Here is a 27,611-nt window from a genome sequence, read left to right as displayed (position 1 = left end):
TTCTGCGTTCGAGAATGCTTTCGATGTCGTACACGTCGTCTTCTTTTTTGGTGACACGTTGTAACTCGGGCAAATAAAACGTTCCTTTGAGCACTTCTCCGTTCATGTCTTCCAATTTATAGACGGCAGGATGACGGCCATGCACTCGTCCAGTGACGCGAAACAATTCGGTCGTCCAGTTAGGTAAGTAACCTTTGTCGAAAGTGCGTTTGGTTTTGCCAATGCGCACCCAATCTCCTACGGCCAACATTCCACTTTTCTCGGGGACAGCCCTCGTCTGGGACGTACCAAACAGACGCTCAAACACCAACACTTCGTTGTCGGGAGTCACGTCTTGCGGGGCACGTCCGATGCTTCGATGGTAAGATTGGTTGTACGCTTGCACCAGGTGCGGTAAGATGTCAATGTACTTCAGAGTGTGGTGATGCGTAAAATATTTCCACATGCGTTCTTTCAAAGTGCGTTGAAAACGTTCTACGATGCTGGCTTTGGTTTCGGGATTCTCGGTGGTAAAAAAATGAATGTCACGTTTCTTTAATTCTTTTTGGAAAGCTTGGTTCAGAAATTCGGTGCCTTTGTCCGTTTGCCATCGAAGAGGGTGACGACCGCTTTGTTTCAACACCCGTTGCAGGGCTCGCACTAACTCGCTGCTCGATTTGGAAGTCAAGGGCACGACCCAGGCAAATTTGGAAAAGACGTCGATGACACAAAACAAATATTTGTAGCCACGATTGTAGCTGGCCAAATGAGAGACATCGGCTAAATCGGCTTGCCATTGATGATCGATGCCTTCCACTCGGGTGCGACTTCTGGCAAACTTGCGTCGAATGGGTTTGTGTAAAGTGTAGGTAGCTTGTTCTTGTAACCATCGTTGCACTTGAGGTAAACGGAGACTTTTCAGTCGCATTTTGGCAGCACGATACAATTTTTGAACTCCTGCGTAACCTGCAGGATGGGAGGGATCGTAGTAAATGCTGGCTAAGACTTTTTCCATTTTTTTGTGTTGGTTGGTGTGTTAATAAGACACCCACTCTTGGAGGATGCTACTCTTTTTCTCTTGGGGTATTTTCTTGGATTGCAATGCTTTGCGTGTGCGGCCAGCAATAGGTGTCGAAGAGGAGAAGGATGTCTGAGCGGGGGATATCGGTTCTTGTTTCACTTCTGTCTTCACTTCTGTCTTCACTTTCTTTTTCTCTTGTGATGAAGAAGGGGTGGCCATCATCTTTTTAATCCATCCAATTCTGGAGGTAGGTGGTGTTGTTAACTTGCGTACTTTTTCTGGTGGAGTTTGAAACCCTTCCTCTTCTTTTCCTTTTTCTGTCTTGGTCACGGGTACTGGTGGTACTGGTACTGGTACTGGTACTGGTGATGGTGCTGGACTTTTCATCAAGGTCTTAAAATCTTTCAGAGTGGGTAGAGCTGTTTCGTCTAAAGCTTTCTGGTGAAAGAGTTGCAGTCGTTGCAAGAGTTGACCGTACTTTTGCGATTTTTCTGTTTCGGACAAATCTTGGCGATCCATCAAGGACTGCAATTCGTGTTGTAACTGGGACATCTCGCTCAAATTGGGATTGGGAGGTAAATGCGGGGTGTGTTGTTCTTGCCACCGATGGTATTCCATCCATCGTTTGTAAGGCACTAAAGCTAGTTTTCGTCCTTCCATGGGGTTGTCAGGGGTCGATTCTGAGATCTTGGAACTTCCGAGGCCTTTTTATCCTGCTCCCACCAGTCCTCCCAACATGGTTCCCAAGACTCCTTTCAGTATGGGGCCTAACAAGAGAGGTAAAATACCTCCACGTTGCACTAACATCTTCTTTTTTTGACGAATGGGAATTTTCTTTTGAACCATTTGGCGAAGAACGTGACGATGTTTGCCTAAGCATTGTTTCTGGTGTTTGGACAAAGGGATCGTGCCTTTCAAAACGTTCAAACAACATTCGCACAAGGTATCGATGAACTCTTTGGAGGCTGTTTGAATGAGTTTTTTTCGTAGGGGTGGAGAAGCTTTGGACAGGAGAGACAACATGTCCCCATGTTTGGCTAAACGTGGTGGCAGTCCTTTCCTTTTCTTTCCTTGGGGTTTTCTGGAGGGTGACATCTTTGAGTCTTCAGGAGCACCAAAAAAAACCACTGATACCCGACTTGGTCACAGGCATTTTTTATACTGGAACGCGTCGCCACTGATTGTCTTTACGTCGTATCAGTTTGAGGACAGGCATGACACGTCGTGCAGGGGTACGCAACGGACTAAATCGAGCCAGTTCTTGCTTGGACAAATCCAGTAAACTTTGTAACATGCCCGATCTTTCTTGAACTTTGATTTTGGGAGAAGATACTTTGTGAGCAGCAGCCACTGCCACTAAATTGGAGGGTCCTGCCACTGGGGAAGTTCTTTTGGGGGTCATCAACGGAGAAGTTCTTGGTGTGATCAACGTCTCCAAGTACTCTTCAGTTCCTGGTGTCATCAACGGAGAAGTGGACAAACGTGAGGATGCCGGAGACGCAGTCACTGCCGTGGCAGATCGTGGTTTGCGAGTGTAAGGTTGCGTCCTGGCCGAAGTGCCTCTCTTGCGACTAGTTTTCTTCTGTGGACTTTTCTTTTTCTGGGGACATTTTCTCTGTTTCTTTTTCTGGGGGCTTCTTTTCTTTTTCCGGGGTGGTGGTGGTGTCTGGTCAGAGGAGGGTCCTGCCACTGGAGAAGTTCTCCTTGGGGACCTGGTCTTTTTCTTCTTGGGGCTTCGTTGGACTTTTGTCTTGGGGATAACTTTGGGGGCATTAGGATCCCATCTTAAGAGTGAGCGAATGATGACCCCTCCTAGAGTACCGCTCCCTCCAGGTTTCAAAATTATTTGTTTTTTGGTTTGAGTGTCGATGCGGGGATCGGCCAGTTGGACCAAAGCGACTTTGTTTCGATCGAAAAAGCGTTTGGTTTTATGAGGAATCTGAATGATTCCTTGGAGTAATTGACGTGCCGTCACCGTGAACCATCGTAAGACTTCTTTGAGACTAGCTTCTAAGACACGAGCTCGTGTTTGTGGATCTTTTTCTCGACTGATGCCATACAAGGCACGAATCAATTTGACGGGAAGATGCGACTGAAGGGACGTCATGTTCGCACTGAGAGTGAGACAGACGAAAAAGGGTCTGAGGTTTTTATAGATTTTTTTATGGGGAGTGAAATGAAGTCGAGGACGGAGACGTGTACAGGACAGGCCCTCCGTCTTGGCACCAGTGGTGAAACAAGTGGGTACGAAATCGCAAATCCTCGGGAGTCGTAGGTTTCAAATCGACGAGTAAATAGGCGTGTGGCGTTTGAGTGGCATCGTCGTACGCCTGAGTCAGCCAAGGCGTTCCTAACTGTTTGGCTAAGACTTGCACTTGCGATTTATCTCGAGGGCTTTTAAACAAGACCACGTAATGCGCATTGAGACTGATGGTGCGATGGGCTTTACTTTGTTGAAACAAATTTTGGGTGATGTAAACGACACTGGCATTACGGTGATGCCCTTTGCGCGTGAACCACAGTTTAATTTCTTCTTCGTTTTCTCCTAACATGTCGTCGAAAATGACCAAATGGGTTTGACGGGAGTCAGAGACGATGCCGTCGTCTTCTTTAGGAATGCCTTCCACAAACACGATGGAATCGCCTTGACTTTCTCGCAAGAGGCTGTACGCCCATTGCCACTCTTTGTAACACCACACGATCCGTTGAGGTGGTCGATCGATCAAATGATGTTTATGTTCGATCAAACGTTTGACGAATTCGGTTTTGCCAGAACCGCTAGGTCCAGCAATGAGCATGTTAAAGGGATGGCGAAGATACAAAGCCTCCCAACTGGCACGATCTAAGTGTTCGTCGATGACTTTGACAGTATAGGAAGAGGGAGCAGAGACAGTAGAGGTAGCCATGGCGTGAGGAATGTCACTTGTGACACGAAAAACAAGCAAGACAAGAGTTTATATACTTTTTTCAGAACACGTTTATTGAATGTTTTTTTTTCAAACATGAATACGAAAGACAAAAATACATAAAAGCCAAAGGCTTAAGTACAAGAATAAAAGGCACATGATAACCATGAACGTGGAATAAAAAACAAGTGTCTGTACAACAACCACATGTTTTGGGTAAAGTTCTAACCAGTTCTATAGTAGGGGGTAAGGTCACACAAGTGTCCTCCCGAAAGGGCCTTTCAGGCCTGTCCACGACAGTCCTGTCCTGGGTGACGGGTTCTTCTGGCACCGTCACTAACACGGGTTGAAAAGTAACTTTTTTCCTTGAATAACTCTCGTGCATACTGAGCCACCTCTTGTGTCCAAGCCTCAAAACCCTGGTCTCGGTGATGTCCAACATTTGACTCCTAACCAGTCTGGTTTCTTCTTCGTCAACGACATGGTAAGTTACTTCAATGAACAATGAACTATCGATCTTGCCTAGGGTTCCTTTTTATATACAGACCAATACCGACGTGACCGTACGGCAACGTAAAGTGATTGGGAAGTCTCACTCGCTTCTGGTACACGATTTGATAGACTTTTTCTAGGGGCCGACTGACGATGTGGTGAGTGGGTAAACGTACAATCTTGTTCGGTTGATAAGTGGTCACTTTAAAGTTTCCATCCTCTCCCGATTGCAAGGCTTCTTTCAATACCCCAAAGTTGACCACTCGACTGGTACGATGATTCAGAGTCAGTCCTTTCACTTTGCATGTCGTGTGCACTTCTCCTTGTGGGTCCCGGTATTCGTAGCCGTAATTTTTGGGGCCGCCACTGACGAAACTTAGAATCTTGTCGTCGGGATGCTCGTCTGTCCAGGCTCCTAAACGGTCTCCTTCGATGCTAGGGTGATGTTGAATCGGGTGATGGATGTAAATGCAACTGTCCGTGTCAAAGTACAGGACGCGTTCTTCTAACAGTTCTAAAGCTTCGTACAATTTTAAGCGAGCATGAGCTGTCACGTAAGCCGCAATGATGACATTTCCAAAAGGGTCGTCTTGTACAAAGTCCAGATCTTCTTCGTAATTGACCAAGATCAAATCCTCTCGAACGACGTCCACGTGTTTCATGTATTTGGTTTTGTCGTGAATCATCTGGAAGTAGCGGGAAGGTTCTGTCAAATATTCCGTCTTGGGTAAACACGGTCGTTGTGCCATTTTACCCCACAAGCAATTTAACATCACTTTGGCAAACGATCACCTGCCTTCGTTTTTTTCGATGTGGTCTAAAGAGATGCCTTCTTGTTCGTAGTATTTCTCTTTGAATTGTATTTGGTCTTCGGGAGTGTGACACCAGGAAGGATAGCCGCTTGCTTCTTGCTTCAGTTTCAAAAAGGCATCCACGTAGTCGGCGAAAATGCCTTTCTCAGTAGGGTCACCCTTGTGGTACTGTTGTGTCTTGGGAAAGTGGCAAATTTCGTACACTTCTAACAGTTGGTATCCCATGTCCAGAGCTTTGAAGAATTCCACGCTGACCCAGGTTCCCGTCAAGGCCCGTTCTTCCTGGCTGTGATGGCAAGGTTGGTCCTGGTTGCACGTTTCGGCACAAGTACGGCACAATGGAAACATCAGTTTGCCTTGACAATGGTGAGGTAAGACGGGATGGTATAGGTTCGTTGGAGGCAAAACTTTACACTTGATCAAGCCTTCGTATTGTCGAATGTTTTTCAGGTCGATGTGTTCCGTCAACAATTGCGGGTGCCCTACAGGAAAGCGACAATATTTGCACACGTAGGGATACAGCGAACACACGTCCAAGTATTTGATTTCTTCTCCTTTCTCTTCGTCGGCTTGGTACAGCAAACAGGTGGCATTGGTCCTTCCTCCGTACAAACTATCCCTCGGGTTCAGCGGGTCCATGAACTGGTAACTTTCCACGAGGCGTTTAAACTCGGGATCGGTTTTCAAACGGTGATCGTACTCGTGTTCCCACATTTCCACCACTTGGTATCCTTGCTGTTCTAACTTTAGGCGTCGCTGACAAGTGTCCTGGTACAAGTCTTCCATGGTTCGTTGCAAAAACTGATTTTTAGTGTCACGGTCAGGGTAACAGACGGGACATCCGTGAAATAAGCAACCGTTAAACTCGTACACGATCTTGGGGTTTTCTAAGTCCCAGCCATCGACCGAATACGTTCCGATGGTCTTTTCGCCTCCTCCGTTGCGGGCATGCTGAATCCATTTGTCTTCCTTGTCGCACAAGTAATGTAACCAGCGTAGGGCTTTGACCGAGTATTGACGTTTGACAAAGTGGGTCGTTTGAGGACTGATGACAGCCACGGTGTTTTCAGGCATGAATCGTTGGCGCTACACTAAGGAACACGCTTTGGCAATGGTGCAAGCTTCTTTCAAAGGATCGACCCCTCCGTGTTCCATGAACAGTTCTCGAAATTTTCCACAGCAACGTCGTAAAATGTCCACGTCGGAACGACAATACTTTAGCATTTCTTCCTGAAAGTCGAAAGGGTCGGAGGCGTGAGCCTGGTACCAAGCGTAGAAAGCTTCTCGTTGTTCGGTACGCATGTTGTCGGGGTCGTAATAGTGAGCCTCAGGCAAATGGGGTAGAACGGCATGTTGATTGGCTTCCGTATTGAAAAAGTGTGGAAAGTACCCTTTAGCCATTTCTGTCATTCCAAACGTTTTAGGCATTCGGCTCAAAGGCATGGCCAAGTAACTCATCGAATCTTTAAACTGTACTTGTCCCACTTGCATGAAAATGATTTTGGCTCCGTTCAAAGTCACTTTAGGACGTTCGGTGCCTTGTTCCGTATAGTATCTCAAAAGAAACTGTCCATCGTATCCGGAGAAATTGTGAGCCATCACCGTGGCATGACGATGACAATCTCCGTAACGTTCGATGTCCTCTTGGCTCCACGTCTTGTCGATGGGGTCTAAGACCCATTGGGCAAAATCGGCTAACGTGTTCGGTCCCCGAAAGATTTTTTCACGTCCTCCAGGAATCTTGCTGCAGTGAGGGCAATGACTGAAGATAGGTTCTTGAATGCACTTCTCGCACGCTCGATGAGCCACGCAGAAATTAGGAATGTGAATGCCAGTCTCTTGCATGCATTCGAAATCGAAAAAGATGAAATTGCCTTTCTTCTTGTGACCGTCCTCTTTCTCTGGTGGGGGTTGGTATTTTTGCACGTAGCATTGGTGTTCCAAGTCCACGATGTGATGACAAATGTGACATTTTTTTTTCCTGAACATACGTGTGCCTTGGTACTATTGGTACGTATGCCTTGTCTACACGTAGGGCACAATCTCAAGAGTTGACAAGCACATTTCTGCTGTGAACCTTGCGTCTTCAAATGTTGTTGGTAACAGGTAGGACTGACAAACGTGCGCAAACAAGTCGAACAAGGCACTGGTCCTTCGCTCAGACAGGGTGGAGAGGCCAAACATCCTGGGCATTTCATTCCACAATGCTTGTGTTGCTCTCGATTGTTATAACCATAGTCACATTTCTCACAATAATAACCGTATCCCAGGAATCCAGTGATACTGGTAATGGTATCAAAATGGTCATCGTGATGATAGACATGAATGTATTTTCCGTCCTTAAAATCTTGGCCTCGAAACAACAGAGTTCCACACATTTCTTGAGGGTGCACTTTCAAGGTGTAGCGTGGAGCTAGGGCATCTTGCAATTTTTGCATCTCAGGAATGCCACAGGGTGTGTCTTTGGACAGTCCGGCTTGTTGTAACAGGAGTTCTGCTTCGTTTCGTTGTTTGGCTCGACCGCATCGTTGAATAGTTTTCCAGGTTCTTTTCCATTCTACCGTGTCGTTCTTGTTGGGAAAGGTTCGTCCCACCACGATGGCCCTGGCTAAACACATCTGGTCTTGAGGGTTGTTAATTCGGACGAGACTCTTTTTGGTGTTGCGAAGGTCGTCCACCAATAACATCTTTTTGCATCCAGTTCCTTGAGGAGGAGAGACGTGGGCCATTTTCAGTGTGGCTTTTCCATCGGTGATGTCAAACTGGTCATTAGATTGTTGTACGTGTTGAATCTTGTCCATGACTTTGGAAGGGGTTAGTTCTGCGGGTCTGCTAAACTCGATCCAAACAGGGGATTTCAAACCGTCGTGATCTATGGATAGTGTCAAGCGATCGTCTTCTTTGGCTTGACATTGTCGCTTGAGTGCGGTGAGCAAAGAATCCCACATCTCGGTGATAAACCCTTCTGCTTTCTCCAAGGGTACGTCGGCCTTGAAATCTTTAAACTTCACCGTGTAGGTGTAAGCCGTGGTTCTAAATTTTCTAGAGGAGCGCTTTTCCGTCTCTCGAATGGAATAGTATTTTTCAGGATTGACTAAGGGTGGTGAACTTGGTTTAGAGGTTTCAAATTCTGGTTCACTCATGTCCTCTTCAAAATCACTGGCATGAATTTGTGCCAAGATTTCAGCCCTGGTACGAGGCGATAGATCACGTTTCTGCCTCTTACTTTCTTCTTCTTTCTTCTCAAATGAATAGGATCGTTTCATCTTGAGTGCAAAACGTCAAATGACTCAAGTTCAAACACCATAGACTAATTTATAGTCATGGCAAACCAGCGTATATAAAAAGGGTGTGTGTCTTGTCCTTTCACTATTCATTTCAGTCTCAAGCCGAGCACAACGATGGAAGAGACTACCCAGATGGAACGTTTCGTCAGAGCTTTGCGAGGGGTCATTAGAAAATTCTCTTCAGACCAGCCGACGGACTACTCTCCTTCCTTTCGAGATAAGAGTCAGGATACTTGCTATATCTGTCAGAAGAAAGGGCATTGGTCTTCAGAGTGTCCAGACCGTCAAAAAAAAAAAAAAAAACAGGGGCTAAAAAAGACAAAAGTAAAGATACCTGTTATTATTGTAAAGAAAAAGGACATTGGTCTCCAGATTGCCCAAAAAAGAAACAAGAGGAGTCAGAAGAAAAGAAGGATTCTTCAGAAGAAGAGAGGGATTCTTCGGAAGAAGAGAGGGATTCTTCAGAGGAAGAAGAGGAAGAAAGAAGACAATTCTATTTAAAAGAAGCAAAGAAACAGGAGAAGAAAAGAAGAAGGGAAGAAAATGAGGAAAAAACGGTGAAGAAATTCAAAAAACAGAGAGACTAAACAAGGAGAAAGAAGAAGTCAATGAACTTTTAATTAAAGTGTTCTGTTGTGAATTGTGAATTGGATTGTAAAAAATGGATAAAAGAATACATGAATGATATAAGGTAAGTGTCTTTGAGTTTTGATTTTAAAATAAGAAGCTACACTCACGCACTCATACACAGACACGTACTATAAGGGTAAAATGGGTGGGGTTTATTTTTGAGTTATTGGCAAATTGAAATTGTATTTCTTTTCGAGAAATGTGGGTGGCCCTGAAAAGGGCCTTTTTATTTTGGTGTAGGGGTGAGTTTAACCAATCAACTTTAACTGCCTTAAGCCTTTGCCACGGCCAAGGCCTACTTCTGATGATTGGGTTGAAATCACGAAGGGTGGTACGACAGGCTTAGTCACAGGGTTGGCGTGTTTAGCTCGGGAAGGTCGTATTCTCTTCGGTCGTGATAAAGAAGTCTGATACATTTGTTTCAGACTTCTTAACTCCGCTAAAATGTCCAACAGTACCGTAGCCGTTTGATTTTCACCCTCTTGTTTCTTTGCTGCTACTTCTTCTTGCTGTTGTTGCTGTTGTTTTTTTCTTACCTCTTCTTGTTGCTGTTGCTGTTGCTGTAGGAGAAAAGCTTGTTCCGCTTCCTTTTGTCGTTACATAAATTTCTCCAATTCTTCTTTCTGTCTCTGTCTAAAATTCTCCACTTGCGGTAATGAAGAAGGTAACGAAGGTTCCGGAACAAATTCTTGCGAGGTAAGAAAATCCACAAAATCCCAATGTACCTCTTCTGAAAGTAAGTCCGGGTTCCCTTGGGCAGTCTCCCCTGCTGGTGCACCCCAATGGATCGTTTTCTGAGTTTCCGTCATGTTGAATCACTGTCGCATAGATTGACTGCACACAAGCGCTAACGAATCTATATAGACCACGTGACGTCACAGACTGCTCTCTTCGGATTGGATGCGAGCTGACTGAATTTGGTAACGCGTGTTCGGATTGGTGAATGAATTCAATCCGTTTCAATCCTTCCTGTACCTATAAATAAGCGCAGTTCACTGCATTGATTCACTTGTTCTCGTCGCTTCAAGATGTGGACCGATGTGCAATCTTCTACGCTTGTGTCTTCCATGATGTTCCGGACGGACATGCTCATGTATGTCCGATCCAAGTGGACCGTTGTCCACAGGACAAACACCAGCCTGTGGATACGTAGGATCTACGTTGAAAGACAAGGATGCCTGAAAAGAGTGCTGATTTACGGACCAACAGTGAGACGTAGCCTAAGGACAAGAAGAAGACCAATGCGGTACCATTTATGTTAATGAATACATTAACATAAACCCAAAGGCCCTTTTCAGGGCCAGCCATATTTCTCGAAAAGAGATAGCCTTTCCATTGCCTACCCTTTTTTTAAATTTAAATTTAAATTTAAATTTAAATTTAAAAAAATTAAAAAAAAAAAAATCCCAAAAGCCTAAACTCTATTCCCCATGTTAATTTCTCCTTGTCGCTAGACAGACCCTCACTATAGTTCCATGTTAAATTCCCCTTGTCGCTAGAGTGACCCACGATTTATTCCCATGTTAATTTCCCTTGTCGCTAATCTGACCCACGATTTTTCGCCATGTTAAATTTCCATTGTCGCTAATCTGACCCAGGGGTCTCTGTAATGCTAATTCCCATTGTCGCTAATCTATCCCCATTTACTACTTACGCAGTTTTAGGACAGTTGATAAAGCCAGTAATTTCGTGTGTAGTGACAATCATCTCAAAGTGTTATCGATTAAAAGAATATGCTATATCGTCATATCTCACTCTCTCTCTCTCGTAAAAGAAAATAATAAAAAGAATACGTTCCTCCATATGTTTATCAATACGATAAACACAGACTTATCCAAAGTTTTTAACTTCATTAAAAGTTTAATGTTCAGAATTCAAGCTGTATAGAAGTTTCAGCAAATACATATAAGACAGATGGACCCAGCTTACTCAGTTTTTCACCTACGAGATGAAATGTATCCGTTATTCACTCGTTTCAAGCAAATATTCTTTTTATTTTATGCTCACATAAGTTGGCTACCTAAAGTTTGTGACACAGTGAATTAGCAGATTTCTTACGGTAATGTCAGCTGTTTACCGTACATGTTCTGTTGTGCTATGTGTACCTGCGCACAAAATTAGTTCCACATCACATTGATAAAAAATGACTGATTTTCCAGAATAACAAACTACAAGTTTCAAGGATAACAGACAGGGATTATTAATACGAAAACAACCACTTCATAAGGAAAAAATAGTTCACTGACAGAAAATCAAAGGGAGGTAAGTATGTTCTGACCCCAAAAAGTAGTTCATGTAGTGAAAAAATAGTTATTTTTCACTACAGTGAAATACCAATATTATTTTGATTAGAAAATCAAGTAATTCACTACTTTGCATTATATATATATATATATATATATATATATATATATATATATATATATATATATATATATATATATATATATATATATATATTGTTTTCACCAATATATAGATAGAAAAATAGATAATCATGCTATGCTATTCAATATATGAATATTTTTATTTAGACTCGAGCAGAGTCCCAGTTGTGTTTGTAGACAGCTGGCCAACAGGGGATGGTGTACATTACCGGATGAGTGGCGGTTGCGAATTTAATCGTCAGTCTGACATCTCTTCGAATTCCCTGAATATCAATATTACCTTGAACAAGCCTACAATTCAGTATCAGGTATAGACTTCTATTTCTGTAAAGATAAAAACAAACGTTATAAAATATCGTGATTGGTAAGTGTTGCTCAACCAATGAGATAATTTTATTTAAAATTGATAATCGGCAAACACAATCTGCTTCTATAGTGAAATGAATATACTACGCATTGTTTTAAAACTACGCATAACCACTGAGAAGTGTTACAAGTCATCTAAGCGCTTCCACATGATTCTGACATGTCAATAACGTATTGAAAGAGAATAATACCGTCTTTAAAGGGATTCCACCTCAATGATTGTCGCAATAAAATCTATCACTCTACCAGCGAAGTTAAATGTAGTTCGCGTTTAGTCCTGGTGACAAAAAAGTAGACCATTTATATCTTGGTGTGATTTAAGTGGCTCGGTGATTTGTCACTAACTTACTTCGTGTTTGTAGAAGACTCTTTGGAGAAAATATTTGCAGGCATTCGCATGAGCTCGAGGCGTGCTATTATCATCCCTTTGCCAAGGAGGTTGGACGAGGTTATAGTGTTTTACACCTTCGCTCGTGTATTGGTTCGTTAGTTTGTTTCCATGTCAGAACCTCGTCATCCCATCAACATGTGGATCAATCTCATGAAGTAAAAAACTAGGTAACTGAGCCTCATTCTCACGCTTCGCTGACTTTTGTATTTTCAACTTTCACTCGCTTGACAGACAGTCCTTTACTCTTTTACACCTAAACTTATGGCTATCAGAATGAAGCTACATCTCGACAAAACTAACTCAACTAAAACTAGGTCTTCGTGACTAAATTTACAAGCTTCCGTAACTTTTGTATTTCAGCTGTTTCTTGGCAATATCTCAGACCGGATTCCACTTAAAATCATGAAATAGGTATGAAGATTAGCGTGGACAAAACTAACAGTACCAAATCAAGGTCAATGAGACCCATTGTTTATGTTTTATTGGTTATTTTCGTTTCAGCTATTTGTTTATAGTATACTATTATCATATTAGAGGCTACCTCACCTACCCTCTTTCAAATTCACAAGTGGATTCGTCTCAAGGATGGTAACTTACAAATACCTTTCAATGATACCAATGTAGGTTACTGTGTCTTAATTTTCGGGCTTTAGTGACTATATTGTCATCAATACCAGTTTGTATATCGTCGGCTACACCAATTATGCTTATACTGGGGACGGCATACGAGTTTACGTGTAAACACCATGTTTTAGAGGAGGAAAAAACGAATAAAACTAAAACAATACTATAAAATGTCGTGTCTAGTACTTTCTGTACGTTGAACATCAGTAATTTTATTTTGTATTTTGTGTTGGGTGGGGGCTGTAAAATCTTTTCCCTTTTAACTACTTCGGTGTTTATTTGCGCAAAATACATCCAGATTTATCGTCTTCTAAAAACGGAAGTTTAGGGTTTGAAATCATCCCTATTATGGGGCAACATTCAACACAAATTGGCCTTGCTCTGTACTCAACAAAGAAGAGAAAACAAAAAACTATTAAAAACAAATCAACGAGCATGGGCAGTTAGATTAACACGCGCATGTAATCACAAACACACACGCACGCGCACAGGCACGTACAATAGTGTGTCAAGATGTATACAATGAGATATAGAAATCAGAAATTGTATTTTTACCAGCACTGGTTGGCAGAACTTACATCATCAGCAGCTGATGGAACCTGGTATTACGTACACACAAACTACGGTTCATATTTTCCGGTGACCCACCACAGCTTTCAAGTCACGTACATCGGCCAGACACCTCCGATTGGTTACTGCTACACTTCTCTACCTGGCCACCCGCTACCATCGTCATCGACGTCTCAATCCTCGAAGTTGTTATCGACTAAAGAGCCGCATCCAAAAACATCCACAGATCTTAATAGTAAGTGACACATTCTATAATGTTCTTCTTTCGTCAAAACGTTACACCTATCACATATTTTCTCTAGTTTAATTTAGTTATTGGTCCAACTGATGTAAATGTTTGAAAATAGTTACAAATAACTACTCACAAATTTTAAAATCAAGAAGACAAATGATTCTACTTTTATATTTACTAGGATATGCTTAAGATTAATAATATTGGGGGAATACGTTGGGTTTAGACACAGACTCAACATGTAAATATTTGCGTTAAATCATTTTTTGTTTGTTGTTGTTGCAACAAGCTGAAATGTTTAGTAGTTTTCATCGGTCAATCTGCAATCTCTCCTCGTAATATAGGCTAGAACATTTACATATTTCCTTATTTGTTATTTGCGAATGTTGTAAAATTTGTGCAAAATCAGCATGTTCTGACAGATGTGTATTTATATTGATGACACCATTAATCTTCATCAGTTAGGTGTTTCATTTTCAAAACTAGACATCACATTTAGTATTTAGAGGTGTATAACTAGGACCCAAAGAAAAAATGTTGTATAAATTGTAAGTATGAGCATAGATGAAATTCCTCACAAGATATATATTAGAGAGAGAATGAGAGAGACAGACACATACATTGAATATAAATGATTTTCTGGATAAGACAAATACAAATAACCAAGTCCTAGGGTTTAGCATTCGATGTTTCAGCAGACTGAGACATGTTCATTGCATATATTTTATTTTGGTTTCCTATGTCGCAAAGGCTAATTTAAGCACTTTTATTGGCCAAGGAACGTGCATGCAATATTAGTGATCAGATATTAATAATTATTCACTTTTAAAATAAAAAATAAGATAAATTAATAAAAAATAATGGGAAAGGAATGGTTTAAAAAACGACTCGAGCTGAATATAAACATTGTTTTTAAACATAGGTGCCTCACATTCACTGACACAAATGCAAACAGCGGTTTCTACCTGCAAGCAAAACTTCTCCCACATACCAATATTTTGTACCTTAACACTATTTTGCTTTAACCTTTAAGGATACATTATATATATATATATATATATATATATATATATATATATATATATATATATATATATATAAGTTAGGACTCTATCGTCATAAACGAAATAACAGAAAGAAACAACACCCACAAGTTTTGTTAAACGTAACAAATAATTCAGTTATCAAAGTTATAATGAAAATGTGTGAGGACTTTTCAGTATTATGAAGTAAATCCAAGATAATCCTGGCAAAGTTCTTTGAAAGTCGAAAAGAATGTAAAGTTCGGTATAAATCTGAGAACCAGAAATGTTCTGGCCCGTCAAGAATAGTGATTGTAAAAATGGCGTTATCCAGAACTCCTCTGAATATAGAATATTAGCTTTTCACTTGGAAATTCCTAAACTTGTTGAAACATTTGAATGTTTTAGAAACGAGACTGACCTACATCCTGCCTCCGTTATTGCCTCTTAGCTTTTTGCTTCAAGGTTATTTACTTGAACAATTTCTAATTCCTACCTTAACATGTGTAGTTGAATAAGTCTTATTGTTTTCTTCAGTTTATAATTTGGTTAGTTTTTTATTGAAATTATACACTTGAATTACAAAGTGCTCACTAATACCTTTTAGACGAAATCATCATTTTGGAATTATTGACAATTCATTAAAGAAACTTTTGGATTATATTATTGTGCTACATCAAGAGCTTTTAGTTCTGAGTATATCATATAGGTTATATAGATAGATTTATAGTTATGGAATAAATTTGAATATGTGGACATTTTCATTTAGCCACGCACGGAGTCCCAATGATTTTTGTTGATAGCTGGCCAACAGGAGACGGTGTACATTACCGAATGAATGGCAGGTGCGATTGTCATCTTCAGTCTGAGATACCTCCGAATTTCCTGAATATCAATATTACCTTCAACAAGCCTACAATTCAATACCAGGTACAGAACAGTTATTCTTAAAAGTGAAAAGCTAACGGTATTAAAATTGGTAGAGATGGCTGTTTGTGGGGTTTCTTATCCAGTCAGTTACATTTATTAAATTTGAAACGAATGTAAAATGTTGTTACAACTTATGATTTCTAATATATTTAGACATACGAGGAGGTAGCTGAATGGAATTTAGGAGATCTGACGTTTAAGAGCAGGCCACAATGGGCATACATGATGTCATGAATAACAGATGGCCAGATAATGAAATGTGTATCATAAGTGTATATATGGCATATTACCTGGGCGATATGTTTCATTCCATGACCATATTGAATAATTACATTTTATAGAAAAGTATAAGCTATGCTTGGCCAAGAATTGTCCTCGATAACTTTTTGTTTGATTAAATGCTCACAAAATTCGATGTACGCATTAGCTATAAATAGATCGGTTATCTGAGAGGGGATCACCTGTCATTCTATTATGATGCAAAATAGATTGACCATATATATTGTATATTCTCGAAACTATAAATAAACAGTATACCAACAAAAAAAATGTGAAATGATTTTCCGTAAGAAAAAAATGCAAAAATTACTCAATTTGCTTCCAACAGGTTCAGGTTAGAAAGAGAAGAATTCTGTCTTACACGGGATTCAAAGTCAAGACCTTTGTAATGTATATCCAACGCTTTACCAGCTGAGCTATACTTATCACGGGTGTATTCATCGTGATATTTTATGGGTATATGCATTACAAATATGAAAAATTCAATTTAAAATAGTTTCAAAAAGTATATTTTTCGCTTGGAGCTCTAAGCAATTTATCGTAAAATTGACCTTGTTTTGTTATAAAGTTATATGGAATAACTTTACGTAGGTGCTACCGTTGGCTGAAGGCTATATGTTGTAGTAATACGGACAAAATTCAATAGAAACAGGTCTACTCATGTACATAACAAAGCCTAAATAATGATAATCTCTAAAAATATATCGACAAGTATGATCAGCCACATTCACACGCGCATGCATTCGCGAGCACGCACACGCATAAACAAGAACATACAATAAGTATACAAATGTTACACAAACAAGTAGATATTAATGAGAAATTGTACTTTTTACCAGCACTGGTTGGCAAAGATTAATTCAGCAGCTTCTGACGGAAGCTGGTATTACGTGTACAACAAATATACGTCATATCCTCCTGTGATGAGCCACACGTTTCAAGTCACGTATGCCGGTAAGACACCTCCGACTGGTTACTGCTACACTTCATTACGTGGTTCCCCTGAAACGGCACCGACGACTTTAGCCCCAGAAACATCGACGTCGTCATCGACTGATGAGCCATGGACATACACAGAGCACATTAGTAAGTGTGAATTTGTAGAACTTTATTCCTTAGTAGAGACGATAGGCCAGATGGTGGCTATTTTATGTATTCTTTAGTAGAAACGATGGGCCAGACGGTCGCCATTTTTATTTATTCTTTAGTATAAACAATAGGCCAGATGGTCGCCATCTTTATGTATTGTAGCAGCAGGGAGGGCGAATCCTACAAAATACTTTTCCGAGATACCCCTTCCACGGAAACTATTCCCGATAGAGGGCTTATTTCGACGAAATAACACTTTTATTCAGAAAACGAGACAAAAAAAAATGTCCTTGAAAATGCTTTGTATTTCCGCTGATATAACGCGAGTTACTTCAATAAATCCGACTCGTATCCGACATAATTTCCACGGTGAGGTATCATCGAAAAATCAGGTGTAGTTTGCGCCCCCCTGCTGCTCTACGAAGTCGAAGATTTCCAAGGAAACATTTTTATGTTAACGGAATTAAATCATTGATAAATAAATAATGGCAAATATCGGAGAAGCACTCACAACTAGATTGGCACGACAACGACTAGCCGCGATTAAAAAATTTATTCCGGTCCATGATTCCGTTAAAGAAAAATTACGAGCAAGACAAGAAGCGCGAGTTGAGTTTGCAACATCTGCGGAGGAATTATTTAAGCCTATTACAGCAGCTACTGGTGAAGTTAAAACTGCAATTGTAGGAAAACCTGATCCTGCTGACCCTACCAAAACAAAACGAGGGTTACTTCAAGCAATAGAAGAACTTAAACAGCAACAGGCAGATGAAGGTGCTGTAGCTGATCCAGGTGCCGTCGGAGTAGTGACAGTTGCTAAAGAAATATTTATTAATAAATTTACCGAAGATGGTATTACTGAAATAAAAAATATTCCGCTTACTAACGTGGATGAACTTAAGGAGTTTTCTACTTGGATTGTCTTAAATTATCCTAACCGGCAGGATTTTTTAAAACCAGGAGCTGCCTCGGGTATGACCCAGGCTGATTGGAGGGATTATGTTTACAAAATAAACCGAGACATTCCTCGAATATCTAGCATTGATGATACCTATAATTTTATAAAAACTGGCGTAATTGGGGTTAATAAGAAACTAAGAGAACAACAAATGGAGGCAAAGGAAAGGGAAAAGCAGGCAAAAATAGAGGAAACGGAAATGAAAAGGCGGGAAAGGGAGGAAGAAAAGAAGAAAAAAATACAGGAAAAGGAAATGAAAAAACAGTCGAAGCAACAGGAGAAGAAAAAAACACAAGCTCAGATCCTGCAAATGACACTGCCTGATCCAGTGCCTGAATTTTCATCGCGTGAACAAATGGGGGATAGCGCTTCTGATGATGATTTTACCACTCCTGTTTCGACCCCCCCCCGATATATCAGAAGAAGAGGAAACACTGAAAGAGCAAATGAAAAAATTACAAGATGAATTAAAAAATTTAATTAATGAAAAAGAAAAATTAAAAAAAGAAATACCGAAAAAGGGTTCCCGCTCTAATTTAGAAAAGATAGAAAAAAAGGCAAAATCTGTAACTGATGAAATTGCTAAAATATCAGCAAAACTAAAGAAAACAGGAAAAGGTTACACCGGTCGCGGATATAACAACCACATCTGTCCTGACAATATCGTCAATGACGTATCACGGTTAGAAGTTCTCATAGGAGGAAGACGCGCCGGAAACAACTCTCCGGAAATTATAAATGAAGCCGCAGATATCTGTCAGAGACTATTTCAGCGTGGCATTATGGATATCGGCGTTTACCGGGGACTCATTGATGAACTCGCAGACGGTTACCACAGCGACTAGCAAATTTAGTTAGAGAAACAATAATTAAATAAAATGATCGTGCACAATTCTCAACCTAGACACGCTAGCGTGTTACCAGTCCGCGTAGTGAACTCGCGATTACCAGTCTACAGAGCAACCTACGGAGATGGTCTCGGTGATACAGTTACTGGTTTGTTTTCAAGAATAGCCCCTAAGGTGTTACCGATTGCAAAACAATTGTCGATGAAAGCTATTGATGTTGTCAAGGATAAAGCCCTTGGATCTGTTGGTGATCTCGCCGGGAAGGCATTCGCGTCAATCAAGGATAGACTGTTACGGTTAACTCGTAGATCAAAAAAACCGCCACCGGTGAAACTGGCCAGTACTGAACTTATGCCCGCGGACGTCAGTAAAGTAATAAATCAGGCTGCCAATCAAAAACTTGCAGAGCTTGTAACCCAAACACCCGAACAAATAAATACAAGCCTGATATCAGGAAGCGGATTTCGTTTTAGAAGACGATAATTTTATATAAAATGTTTAAACCTATATCTGATCCAGCGTTCGACATGGATGCACCAATACTCAAAGATGAGTCCGTGCGTGATTATCAGTATTATTCTTATGAGGCAACAGTACCTAATCAACGCGGACGAATTGAATTACGAGTCCAGGATACAAGTAGATATTTCCTGCCCGCTGAAGCATTTCTTGAAGTCACGGGTGAACTTGTAACAGATGTTGTCGCTAATACAGAATACGGAGCTAATGTTCGAGTTGGTTTTGTTAACAACGGTATCATGGCGCTGTTCAAAAGTGCTTCATACAGCATTGACGGAAGAGAAATTGAAATAATTCAGGATAATGTTGACGTTGCTACAACAATCCTGGGATTAGCGAGATACTCAGATGATTACACTAGATCAGCTGGTCCGACTATGATGTTCGCTAAGGATAATTCTGATCATCCGGATCATAGATCTAGCATTTTTAGACAAGCAGTAAGTCGTGCTACTCCTCCTGTTGCTGTTGATACAATAGAGAATTTACCATTTCCCAACCCTAATTACAATCTTGGTTTTGCTACGCGTAAATTAATGTTATCAGGTGACCGTAGGAGATTTTCATGCGCAATTCCACTATCTCACATCTTTGGATTTTGCAGAAATGTCAGAAAGGTTATTTTTGGAGTCAATCATACAGTTGTACTTAACCGAAAAGGTGATGACGTTGACGCCATCTGGCGAGAGGATACTGCTGGTGTTGCTGCCGGTAAAGTAATATTATTCAAGCTTGCGTTGTGGATGCCAGTAATGTCCCCATCAATCACTGAAGAGCAACGGCTACTCTCTTTCATGGACACAGGCGGTAAATCATTGATATCATGGTTGACAACAACAACAGATTCCATTCAGGGTGCCGGTGCTGGGCAATTCACGTGGCACATAGCATCACAGCAGGGGGTGTCAGCACCACGACATATTTTCGTAGCACTTCAGGATGGCGCAAGAGTAAATAGTCAAACACGATCGAATATGATATTTGACAAACTTACTGTCTCTGAGGTTTCGCTGCGAATAAACGGGCATCAAGAACCATCTGAGGACATACTGATAGATTATACAAACAATCAGGTCGCGCGTGCGTATCATCGTTTGATGACATTTATGGGACGTGATCAAAATATTGATACCGGGTTGCAGATATCACAACTGGATTTTACAACGCTGTATCCGATTTATTACTTTTCGCTGGAACATTTGGATCTAACAAAACAATCTGTCGTTGATATACACTTCAAAGCTCGTGTAGGTGAGTTTCCCGCTGCTGGTTTTAGAGCGATCGCTGTCATACTCTCCGATAAAGCAATGCTGCTTGAAGGTGTTGGCGGACGAATGAGAGTTATTGACGCTCCAATCGAGAATATGTAACGCAATTAAAATCAAACTTAGGATATAATGTCATACAGTCACGTTAATGTCACCTTGACTTCCGGTCAAACGAAGAAATTGCAATCGAAGAACGCAGGCACGTGCGGGACATCAATAACGTTAAAACGAGATCAACTTGTTGGTGGTCCAAACAAGCTGTCGTTGACTAATACTCAGATTAAACATTTTAATAAGGCACTAACAGCAAAAACCGGTATCCGCCTTGATTTCTCTGCTGCAGCTATCAAGGACATGACCAAAACCGGTGGAATATTTCCTCTTCTCGCAGCAATACCGGCGTTGATTGCCGCGGCAGCACCAGCCGTAGCAAAGGCAGCAGCACTTGGTGCAGTTGGAACTGCAGCTGGAATGGCACTAAAAAAGGCAACGGGAAAAGGATACAAGAAAAAAAAGGGGAGATCAGCTCGCGGATCAGGGCTAAGACTACCAGGAACTCCACCATCATGGTATCCAAAAAAATTCTAACGCCGTTGAGCAATTTTGATTTACTCGATGCTGTTAAAAAATTGCGTGTAAAACATTTCAGAGGCGTATTTATGCGAGATCAATTACCGACGCGGCCGAATAATCCAGAAACTGGCATTATCAATCTCGACAACAAAGATGGTCCTGGAACTCACTGGGTTGCTTACGCGATCGATCCACGTGGAATTATCTATTTCGATTCGTACGGTTTAGCACCGCCAACTGAGTTTCTCAGGTATGTCCGCGGAGTGCCTCGCACTCTCAACAGCAGATTTTTTAATATTCCAGTGTGGCAGTCGACGCTACCAACACAAACATTAGTTGATCCGCCCATTTGTGGAAACGAGGTTTTAAATGTTCTTGATGCAATCTCAAGAAATCCAGCAACTCCTCCGCATCGAGTAGTGTATGAATATACCGCATCGAGAAACGCTAGCGTTTCCAATGCTAGGCATTTTCATGCTCGCATTTGAAAAACAGCAATAAGAATAATGGTGGATATTTACGGAAGACCTTTCACAAGAAAAGTCAAACCAAGCACAGATGCTGATCTCTCAAAATATGCGACCCGAGATGAAGTCGATAATCTTTTGAATATAGCTGGAGTTGACCCAGATGAAGTTGCTATTTTTCAGGACAAGAAGGGAAAACTAAGAACGAGCAACATTAAGTGGAATGATATAATTCGCAGAGTTCTTGGAGCTACCAAGGATAACTTCGTTGCATTTAGTGATGGTGGCCGGATCAAGGACTCGAATATATCAATCGCAAGCATCAAAGACAGTATTGATAAAGGTGTTGACAAGTGCGTGAAAAAAGACGGTGACACGATGACAGGAGAACTCAGCATGAATGGAAACAAAATAACCGTTCTAAAAAATCCGGAAGGTCTCGAAGATGCCGCAAACAAACAATACGTAGACACCGTTGATGATAAACTAGCCACGTTGCGGTCAGAGTATGATGTTCACGTGAACGGGTTTAAAAGACTCCAAAGAAACTTGCAAAAAACTAGTGAAACCGTGGATAAGTTCTTTGGAACTCCTCCAGTCGTCGATGTGAAACTCGCTGATGTAAAGACCGACATTAACACGATCAAACAAAGACAGCAGGATATCGTATCGGGTATTCCTGAGATCGTTAACAAAACCAGTTTGATTAAAGTTCCCACTGGAGTTACTCCGGGGCATATCACCAACATCGTATTCACGGTATCATCGGGATTCGCAACATGGTCACGACAAAATAGCACTATCAAATATACAGCAACAGCCACCGGTGTTTACAGGTTGTCTGTGTTTTCACCCGCTAAATTTGAAATCTTCACAACATATCCTTGGAGACATTCCACCGATAAGTATTCCGGGGTTGTAACCGTAATACTAAACAGCGGAACCGAGGAAACATTTATGCTTGAAGCCGCCGACGATACTTTAACATCAACATCTTACTGGTTTTGTTTGGAATTCGTCGCTGCAACGCCTCAATTGGTTACCGCGTAATTGAAAATCGGCAGCGATTTTTAAATAAATGTCAACGTTGAAATCCGAAGGATTTCCAGATGCTCAACAATATCGATACAATCAAGTCCGTGAGTGGCAATCTGAGTTAAAAACTGTCATCGAAGTAACCAGTCAAAAAGTAAAAAAATACAAGCGCCGCATAACAGTGCTGGATATTATGGTTTATTCAGTATCTGCCGTTGTTGCATCCGCGGGAGTAATACTATCAGCGGTCACTCCGGTAATTGCAGTCGCCGCCACGATCTCTGTTTGTGCGACCACAACAACAGCTGGAGTTTTCGGCATCATAGCAAAAAAAATATCCTCGTGTGCTAACACAAAATTACACGATTACACGACAAAATTAAATACAGCCACGACCGCATATCAGAAATTATCATCGCTGATATCATCATCGTTAGACGCGCAATCCAGCGACGCCGCGTTGATATCAGATTCTGAATTCAAACTAATGTCAGATGCGTACAATGACTATTTGAAAACTAAACAAATAAATAATGTCACTGATGGCAACGCCACAGGAACTGCTTCAACAAATAGTCACAAACACAACACCGGTAAGGACCACAATGATCTCAGTGTCCTCGACGACACCACAATTCAGCATTAATTTTCCAACTCCAATTCGTGTGAACGAAATCGCGTTGTCGAAGCTCAGTGCGTATCACAGCTGGCCCAATATCAGGTCGGAATCATTTGGTGGTCAGCAGCCAAATAATTCGTTTGTGTTTTCGTGGAAAAGCAAAGCCGACTCTGACGAATTCGACTGGGATACAATTACACTCCCCACTGGGAGTTATCAGATCGAAGAAATCAATAATGAGATACAACACCAAATAAAACGAATCACCGGCAAGGAAGCCAAAATATCTGTGACCGCGCACGAACCAACGCTGTCTGCGGTCATTGAAATCTCAACACCGGGATACGCCGTGGATATTTATAACAGCTCAATTCGGACCGTATTAGGATGGCCACAAAAACGACCCGAGGTCGAACCGGGTCCACCAAAACCTAAAAAATCGGATTTTGAGACCACCAAGGAAGAAATACACGACCTCGCGTACAGCAATTATTTATTATTTTCAGATCAATTACAATCAGGAGAAGCCTGGTTTACAAAACCAGATCCCCCTTTTGATATAGGGGCAGCTTTCAAAGGCGGGGAATACCGTCTTTACCTTATAGAAGATATAGAAGCTCATTTTTTTAATCCGATCAAACAAGCACATAAACAACAGCTAGAACTGTTGCGAGTATATTTTCAAGATTATATTTCCGATACGACAAGTCCTGGAACTGCAAGCAGTTCTCGCGATAAAATTATCACGACCACAGAAAAACTAAACAAACTCGCATCCGTGATGGAAATTATAAATCAAAAAATAATTCAGTATCTACTGAATCTCAAGGGCGATTACGGAAACGAAAAAAGATCGGAGTTTGCAGCCCGATTTGGTATTTCCGTGGAGAAGATTTCAGAATTTACACTTCCTGGATATAACGCGCACACGCTGAGAAAATCAGTCCAGGATCTCATCGCGGAATCTTTCGAAGATATTTCTGCCACGTACACGCGAACAAAACCACAACCTGTTATTTTAAGACACGACAACAGTACAGCATCCGATGGCAGACACATCTCACCCGGGATCGTAAATATCACAGATGTTATTGCGGTCAATCTTGTATGTGACGTCATCGACGGTAGCTACAGCGCATCAGATAATACTACACCCCAACAGGGGTTTATCCTGTATACGTTCACACCAAAAGACCCCCCCGGTTTTCTGATTGTGCAAGAACCAATCAATGTGGTCTATCTGCGGTGTAATAATCCGTGGTTGTCAACGATAAATTTCAAACTCGTCGACCAACGGGGGGATTTGTTGGACCTGCGTGGCGAGACTGTCTCCGTGAACTTACTGGTGAAGTCCTGAAACTCTTCGAGTTTCCAAATTGGAAATGCAAAGCATTTCTGGAAGAGTTTCCACGCATAGCGTTTCTCTGGCGATGCTAGCATGAGAAACTCTTCGAGTTTCCACGCTCACGCATTTAAAAAAAAACAGTTGTATATAATGTGTGAATACATTCACGCACGAGTTCATATTCATGATAAGCAAATTCTTCACACGGCAATAAAAACCGCATTTGGAAACTCAAGGAGTTTCTCGGGACAGTATTTCCCCGTTAAAATAATCGTTGACGTGAATGGTGACGAAGACTTCTTGTTGACGTCGTCACAATTAACACAGCTACAGCAAAATCATATGATCACAGCTTGGTGTCAACGAGAACAGATTATGAACTATTCTCATTGTTGTATTGATGTTGAAACGCTCGAGCAAATCCTGGAAGTCTAAGGACTTCTCATGTAAAACATTTCGAAAACTCTTTGAGTGGAAAACGCTATGCGTTTCACACACTCTGAAAACGCCCTTGAGAAGTCCCTTGGACTTCCAGAGAAATGCTTTGAGTTTCTGGCGATGCTAGCATGAGAAACTCGAAGAGTTTCCACGCTCGGGCAAAAAAAATAATACACTTTTTTTTTACCGTGGAAATGTGCTTTACACTTAAGCGGGGGCTAGCGTTTCTCAGGTTCTACTTTCACTTTGTGCTGTGAGTCACACGCGGCGGTTTATACTTCCTTGTCGGCCTCGTAGTCACAAATACTAGTATTTTCGTCAGAAATGCAAGGCATTTCCGTGTCTAGATTCTTTATATAACCTTTTAACAGTCTCACCCTGGTGTTAATTAATTTTCGAGTCTCATACTCGGATGACAATCCAAGACGAATCTTCTCAACTGCACGGCACAGTGGAATAAATTCAGATACCTGATTGGACGTTATCGACGCAAGTGATTTGTAAACGTGATTCTGTATATTTTTAATGAACCTATAACACGCAGGGAGATTGTTCTTCCCCGATTGTGATAGCTCATTCAAGGATTCAAAATCTGACATAATTGTTTCAGTGTCTAGTAAAATATTAAAACCTCGCTGTTGTAATTCTTTAATTTCAACAAGTATGGTATTTATATTTTCGTGATTCATATTATTATATATTTTTATATTTTTAAATGCATGAGAAGTCCCTTGGACTTCCAGAGAAATGCTTTGCATGAGCGTGGAAACTCGAAGAGTTTCTCGTGCTAGCATCACCAAAAACAAAAATAAACAGATAGATGATGAGCGGTTATCACTTACTGGGTACTCTTCACCGGCCTACGGTTCTTTCATGAGTCCTTTGTTAGGATTTTTTTTTCTTTGTCTTATATTAGACCTTCGTGTTGTGATTTTTCCCTTAGGCACCTCATGTTACCGTTTATTTTTGGCCAACACTCTTTCTGAATGTTTCTATTGGTGGGCACCCAGGTGACGTAGAGCTTTATGCATCCATCTATCTGTTTATTTTTGGGGGTCACTCACCCCATGAGGAACTTCTAGATCGTCAAATAACGGTCTAGAAGCTCGGGAGGGACGATACAACACAGAACAACCTTTAACCTCTGATTCGAGTGTCATAGCAGGCAAAGGCACAATGAACATGTAATCTTATCCCGAGACCTTATCCTATGACGACACAAACATACACAGGTGGGTCATTTTCTACGATCAGCAGCAGAGCAAAACCATCCATTGAATCGACCATTGGATGGTGCACAAAAGACACCCGCCATTGGCGGATTAAATTTATGGTTTTGCTTGCGCGTGCTGACTTTCGATCGACCCAAAGGTCTTAGGGAGCGATTTCGTATATAACCCAACTGTTACTTGCGAGTTGGAAATTCGCTCTAGCAGTGGGCGGGACTTGTTTAAAATATTTTAATTGTATGTTTTCTCGAGCGCGGTCATATAACAAGCACAGAAGAGCAAAACAGTCGGATATATTCAGTAAAACGAGGATATTGTTTGTAAAAAAATATATATTCTACGGTAAATAAATGATTACATGTTATGAACTCGATAAAATATTTTATCAAGGTGGCTTTCTTAGGGGGAGCAAATCCTCTGACGACGACAACTCTGCAAAGCGTTACACACTCGTGGAGGAGTTATCGTCGTTTGTGTCAGCGATAAGAGTTATATAACAGAATGAAATCTTCTGTTTGAGCTTCTTTGAAAATGCTGTTTTGTGGATCCCGGTTGCGACATGCTGTACAGAAGGTGGACAAATACCGAAATACCTACCGGCGGCGTTTATTGACTGGAATACAATTTCTTCACCTGTAATTGCGTTTATAGATTTAATAGCTCTTCTTGCAACTGTTTTACAACGCCCTGTGTTACCCAGTAGGCAGTTCTTGCTCTGAGTGACCACGCGAAGATTGTTTATAGAGTTATCAAGTATGTTACCGTTAATGTGATCAATGACAAAACCCTTAGGGATCACTCCAAAGAAACATTCATAGACGAAACGATGACATAAATACCTCTTTGAGCACGTGGCAGTAAATCTTAAATAACCAGAATTATCAACTGTACCAACTTGTTTCCTCAGCCTGTAGTTTCTCACTATGCCATCTCGGTTTGCCTCATAATTTGGAATAGTTGGATGTGGAACAAATTCTTGTTCGGGGACGAATTCTTGATTCATTATACTATAAGCAAATCATTTGTCTAATTCATAATTTGTCTGAAAACTTATTTATGTAATCACGCTCCGAGAACGTGTTCGAGTCTGGATTTTTTTTATCATAATACCGTTTTAGTTCTCGATAGCGTTTTCCCCCACACGCTGAACATAATTGCGTTTTTCCTCGTACTCCAATGCCGCATCTGATACACGGTATCGGTCCTAGACTCCCACCGCGGACCTGTTGAGCATGTTGTCCACAGTATTCGCCTCTGCAACGTCTGCTACACGGCTCTGATGAATTTAGTTTGAT

The 27,611-nt window shown here is 41.2% G+C and overlaps 1 protein-coding gene across 1 annotated transcript in view; it reads left to right on the top strand.

Annotated features, from left to right (window-relative positions):
* LOC149781122 (uncharacterized) overlaps positions 1 to 27,611 on the top strand; it is an 86,379-nt gene that overhangs the window by 17,568 nt on the left and 41,200 nt on the right. Inside the window, exons 4-7 of the mRNA XM_089935230.1 lie at positions 11,662 to 11,822; positions 13,454 to 13,700; positions 15,489 to 15,649; positions 16,768 to 17,014. Coding sequence (XP_089791356.1) covers positions 11,662 to 11,822; positions 13,454 to 13,700; positions 15,489 to 15,649; positions 16,768 to 17,014 — 816 coding nt within the window. The remainder of the gene's footprint in view (positions 1 to 11,661; positions 11,823 to 13,453; positions 13,701 to 15,488; positions 15,650 to 16,767; positions 17,015 to 27,611) is intronic.

Source organism: Sinohyriopsis cumingii, chromosome 15, assembly GCF_028554795.1.
Source record: "Sinohyriopsis cumingii isolate HCF-2022 chromosome 15, ASM2855479v2, whole genome shotgun sequence".
Taxonomy (NCBI): Eukaryota; Metazoa; Mollusca; class Bivalvia; order Unionida; family Unionidae; genus Sinohyriopsis; species Sinohyriopsis cumingii.
This window is presented reverse-complemented; position numbering and strand designations above follow the sequence as displayed.